A 6,000-nucleotide genomic window follows, 5' to 3' on the forward strand; every position below is an offset into this window, starting at 1 on the left:
TAGGGAAGAGTATAGGGTATGCAGCCCTTGTTCTTCCCCAATACCCAGACGTAAAAGCCTTACTCCTTTTACTTCCTTGCATGGCTGCACAGGACCAAGCCTGTACACAATCTAATCCTAAATTAACATAGCAACAATTATACAATCATATTTTTAAAGGGAAATGTTTTACAACATTTTGCTTGGATGGCAGGTCTAATGAACATAACAGCTTTCACTCTACGGCCTAGTCTACACTTGGAAATTAGGTTGGTATAACTGCATCACTCAGAGGTGTAAAAAAATCCATACCCCTGAACACCTCAGTTAAACTGCCTCTTGGGGAGGTGGAATACCTATGCTGATGGGAGAATCCCTCTTGTCGACATAGGTAGTGTCTTCACTGAAGAGCAGCACACCACTGTAGTGTTTTATGTGTAGACAAGCCCTATATCTTACTCCTTTACCACAGCTGCAATATGTTTTAAGTGGGGGGGGTTGTTTGTTTGGTTTGGTTTGGTTTAACTAAAACAAAAATATACTCTGTGTCAATACGTACTTCTTGATATTAAACAGCTCTGAAATACAATTTTATCATTAGAAGTTTAGAATGCTTGATCTATAAAATAACAAATGTTAGACAGGATAACGTAAATAACTGCTTTATAATGTCATCCTCGTTTTAATATAAAGCAGTATTATCGCAGTGAAAAAACAAGGAATTGATAGAAGTGGCAAAAGAAGAAGCCAGTGTACATCTTCAAAGAGTGTTGCGTTGTTTGCGTTTTGTAAATAAAGAGGAAAAGGCCAGTTGTTATATTTTGTAGCCAAGGGTGGGAGTCAGAAGAGTAAATAAAACAAATCTACTTAGCTTTATGGCTCTCACTAGCTCAGTTTATACATGGCCTAATCCTGTTCTCCCTGAAGTCACCAGGAGGTTTTTCATTTACTTCAATGGAAGCATGATCAGCCTAACATGAGTCAATGCAGAAGATTTGGATGATTGTGGCACAGGGAACACTGGGAGTTTCTCTTCTCCACCTTCTCTTCCTACAGCATTTGTGGAAGTAGAGGAAGAAATAGTACAGGCACTAGCCTTTCCCTGGCTATCCCAGGACCCCACATCATATTTCATGACTTCTTACTCGTCTGTACATATATAACATTTAATGCTGATTTACAGCATCACTTAATCAAAACACTGGTTTATTGTGTTTCTGAGGCAGTTTTTTCTGTGTTAAAATGCCATACCAAACAATCTTCTTATATGCCAGTAGTAGATCTTATGAAAATGGTATGTCTATAGCCTGCCAAAAGGAATCATCAATACAGCACAACTGCCAACACCTACACTTACTCCTGGCATGACCAGCTACCTCGAATAGTGCTTGAGAATTTCAGACTTAGCTCTGCTGCAAAGGAGTCTCTTTCAAACAGGGAAAGACATGAATGAAGGAGAATAGGAAGCAATAACCAACATGCTTACCAGGCCACCACAGAGGCTGAAGACAGCCGTATGTGTCTCCTGTGCATTGACATGCCCCCGGTAGAAGCAGTGGCGCAAGTCAGAGGAGGGCTGCTCCTGTGCAGACCCCACATGCATCACTTTATAATGAGCAGCAATGAATCCTGCATCAGCGCTCAAGTTCAGTTGGAAGAGCTGCCCATAAGCATTGAGCTGGTAATGTGTCCTGAAAGCAGCGGGCTCCCCGGGTGCCTCCAAGCTCCTTTTCTTCCTCCTGAAGTGATGTGTGTGAGGGAAAACTTCTCCAAATTCATTCACTCGGGTAGGTGTGACTATCTCGTAGGAAGAGAGTTGCTTCACTAAGGTCTCTGCAACAGAAAGAAGGAGACCCATCCTTACCAAATAGTGTGGAAATGAGCCATACTTTTATCCAAAATTTGCCCATTACAGTACAGTGTAGTCTAGCATGCAGCTGCCTTACTTGAGGAGACACGGGTCAGGAAGGAGACTTTGGGTCTCCAAAGGAATTCCTCCTGTGTCTCCTCTCCAGGAGACATACACTATCAGTGCATACACACTCCAAACACTCATACATACTGTAAGTATCAGCTCCCACAGCTGTACACGCGACCCGCCTCCCACACAGCCCCAAACACCCCCACACACTGTGTGCACCACCAACATGCTTAGCAGGAGACTGAAGACTGCCCTAGGTGCCTCCTTTCCATTGACATGCCCACAGTAAAAGCAGAGGCACAAGTCAGAGCCATTCACCTACATTATATGTGGGGGGTATACACCACACTGAGCCTGCCTCCCCATCCTACTCACATACCCTATGCCACACAGTCCCTATTCACCCACCCCGCCAACCTAAGCACCACAGCCTCCCCACAGATGCACCCCACTGACATAAGGTACTACACATTCACTCCCACTCCGTTTTGCACCACTCTCACACACACACCTAACTCCAGTTACACACACACACCGCACAAACACACACGAATATGCACTCCACACGCATCGCCCTCCACACAAGCAGCGGAATCCTGGCACGTGCTGACCACCACACACACAGACCCCTCCCTCCTTCCCCCCACTTACAAACGGGGGGTGAAATCCGGGCCCTCCTGACAAGGCGCTGGGATGGTGCCGCTGATGTCAGGGGGGCCGGGATTTCACCCCCCGTTTGTAAGTAGGGGGAAGGAGGGAGGGGTCTGTGTGTGTGTGTGGTGTTCAGCACGTGCCAGGGTCCCGGTGCTTGTGTAGGGGGCGATGCGTGAGTGTGGCGTGCATATTCGTGTGTGTTTGTGCGGTGTGTGTAACTGGAGTTAGGTCTGTGTGTGTAAGTGGTACAAAACGGAGTGGGAGTGAATGTGTAGTGCCTTATGTCAGTGGGGTGCATCTGCGGGGAGGCTGTGGTGCCTAGATTTCCCTCCGCGTGGCCGTGCCCCACGCAGGCTCCGCTCCGCGTGCGCTCCCAACCCAGGCACCGCGTTCCTCGAAAGCACGGCGCCGCGGTGTCACCTCCAGTTGCCCGGGGAAGCCCCGCCGCTCGGGGCCGAGCCCAGCCTTCTTTGTTGCCGCCTGTTTACCTTGTGAGGGGTGAAACCGGACTTCCCAGGACTTGGTGATGAGAAGGGAGAGCGGGCACAGCAGACCCGCTAGCCACTTCGCAGCCCGCATGGCTCTCTCCGGGGGCGCCCCGCCGCGGAGCCCCCCGCCGCTGCTCCAGCAGCAGCGCCCGCTTCAGCAGCCGCAGCGGCCACCCGGCTGGGCCGACCCTGCACGGCTCGGCTCTTTCATGTTACTGGCGCCCACCCTTGTCCCCTGAGTTGTCTCCTCCTTTCCCGGCTTCCCCGCTACTCCTTCAGAACGCTGCCCGCTCCGCAGCCCCTTCCCGGCTCCCCCCGCCTGAACTCTGGCATTCGCTCTGTGCGCCGGGGTGGGCGAGGGCGGTTCTTCCCCTCCTCCCGCAGCCTGTGGGGAAGCGAGGAGCAGCATGCCAACTTCACTCAGTCCGTGGCCATCCCAGGACCCCCGATCAAAGAGACTGCCCGCCCCCTTGGGGCAGGGACCTGGCCAATGAGTGGAGCCGGCTCACTGCAGCCACTCCATCACACACACACACACACACACACTTGCTATCTGACACAACCAGGCACCGCAAAGTGTAATGAGTAATAATAATCACTCCCCACTACAGAAACCTATACATAAGAGTTAATCTCAAAGTGCTGTCATGCCCTCGCCAACCAAATACACAATCCTCAACCAAAACTTTCTGTGACTCTAGAGGTAAGCCTGGAAATATGTGTCAATAAGAAATGTACTTAGAGCCCATTGTCCTCGTCTACAAAACACAAACGCTTGAAAAGCCTGGAAGTTCAACGTTTATGCTCAAAGAAAAAAAAGAGCTCCACTAAGCATGGAAATACACAGAAATGGTCACCTACAAACCTTAATTCTGCCCCCTTCCCACACTGACCTTCTACCCATTGCACATTAGGTGTAAAATGGAGCCATTTTGGTTAAGAATTTTGTTTGAAGGGGGTCCTGATAAGGATTTTAAGAAGTTTGTAGCCTGTGGCTGTAAACATCATGGACTTGGTTTTCTGTTACACTAGGTCGCCTTTAGGTTGCTGTTTGGGAGCAGTTGTCATAAAAATCCTTAACCAACTATTCAGGAAAGCACTGGGTCAATCACATAATGATTATGGTCCAAATTACTAGCTTTATGGAGACGTTTTTAAGGAGGTATTTGAAGGATAGTAATCTGGCAATAAGAAGAAGTGAAGTATTGCCAACCTCAAGAGATCAAAAATTGTGAGTTGAACCCCCTCAAAACACCCCATAACATGAAGTTTTTTTAAAAGATTATACTGGGGGGGGGGTCTTGATTTTTTTACCTCCCCTGCCCGTCATTTGTGTGTGTGTGTGTGAGAGAGAGAATTAGTGTTGCCCACTATCCAAAATTTAGTGGGTAAGGTAATTCTGGCCCCCACTGCAAAAGCTCTCATCCCCACTTCTGCCCCCCAATTATGTTTGCTCCGAACCTCCAAATCAGTACTGCCTCAGCCCCACATCATGTTAGCCCCCATCCCCCATCAGTTCTACTCCTACACAGCCCCCAACCCTCCAGCAGTTCATCCCCTCCACCCTTACCCTTGCTCTTCCTGGGGTTCTTCACACCCTCCCTCTTCCAGGCTTGGAAGAGGAAAGCTGTAGCAGGGTTCCCTCTTCCCTTCCAGGTTGGGGGATAGCTCCATGGGATTTTCACTCACACACACCTGCTCCTTCCCAAGTTTGCAGGGGGAAGGAGTAGAGGAACCATGTCAACTGCTCATAGGAGGGAGTAGAAGGAGGGAGTGGGAGCTGTTCTGAGCTGCTGAGCTATTTCTGCTCCTTCCTGTGAGAACAACTTCAGGTAGCTGGGGGGAGAGGCAGGAGGGAGCTCTTCCTATAGCAGCTCTGGTTGCTCTGCCCCAGGGGACCTGCCAGTGAGGCAGGCAGCGAATCAAAGGGGTCCTCCTCCCCCCGAAGCAGGCCTCAAATGCATTAGAGAGCTAGAGCTGCTCGCTCATGGCCAGACTCAGCTCCAGCCCAGCCAAAATCCCTTCACTCAATAAATAAATAAATAGGTAGCATTAGCAATACTGAGCAGAATGTCCACAGGTAGCCTGGAGCTAGTATACATCCACCAGCACCACACACACTCGCTGCCAGAATGGTTCCTTTAGGCTATAGGTAGTTGGGTTTAAATTGGAGCAACTTCAGGACTGCTCTAACTTATGTTGGGGATTGGTCCTGCTTTGAGCAGGGGGTTGGACTAGATGACCTCCTGAGGTCCCTTCCAACCCTGATATTCTATGATTCTATGTTTGGGGCCAAACCAGCCACTGGTCAGCCCCAGAATCAGGGAATCAGAAAAGTGACATAAAATTATCTTTGTCCCTACTGCAGGTCTTGTGCTGAGCTCAGCTTGGCCAGACGCAAGAATCACTTTCTTTAAATCCACATTGTTTCTTTAGTTGTCAGTGGAGCTGAAGAAACCTAAAGTACTTGGCTTGGTCTCGTATATGTCTATGATGTGTAAGGGTGATCCTTTTCCACTTTGCAACCTTGACATGTACACTACCTATTTTTCACTGAAATCTTTAAGATGTTTGTATCTCCTACTACAGTGTCAATATATCCATGCTATGTGGTGCAGTAAAATAACACTTTGACAGTTGAAAACCTGTATGCATTGAGCAGCTTTTCCTGAATGATTATACTGAATTTGCTCAATTTGGGGGGTAAAAGTCTCTCTTGGATGACTGGGTATGGTCTTAAAGAAAGTGGGTATAGTTCACTGTAATTTGTAAAGACAGGTATTTTTCAATGTAAATGCTGTAACAGTGATCTATCCATAAGCATTCAGTGGTACAGTTGGATAAGTGCTCAGTATTTAGAGTAATTAATGCAATTAAGCAATAGTGGATGGTAGCTCCTGGCATTTATTTCTTCTAAAGACATTCTGATACAAGGGCAGAGTAAGATTGTTTAGGACG

The 6,000-nt window shown here is 48.2% G+C and overlaps 1 protein-coding gene across 1 annotated transcript in view; it reads right to left on the reverse strand.

Moving 5' to 3' along the window:
* The window catches only part of ADAMTS20 (ADAM metallopeptidase with thrombospondin type 1 motif 20), a 185,312-nt gene extending 182,179 nt beyond the window's left edge, over window positions 1–3,133 (reverse strand). Inside the window, exons 1-2 of the mRNA XM_065400040.1 lie at window positions 3,043–3,133; window positions 1,466–1,812 (exon numbers count right to left, since the gene is read on the reverse strand). Of these exons, the coding sequence (XP_065256112.1) occupies window positions 1,466–1,812; window positions 3,043–3,133 (438 nt within the window). The remainder of the gene's footprint in view (window positions 1–1,465; window positions 1,813–3,042) is intronic.
* Window positions 3,134–6,000: the final 2,867 nt, after the last annotated feature.

This window comes from Emys orbicularis, chromosome 1 (genome assembly GCF_028017835.1).
Source record: "Emys orbicularis isolate rEmyOrb1 chromosome 1, rEmyOrb1.hap1, whole genome shotgun sequence".
NCBI classification, from domain to species: Eukaryota; Metazoa; Chordata; order Testudines; family Emydidae; genus Emys; species Emys orbicularis.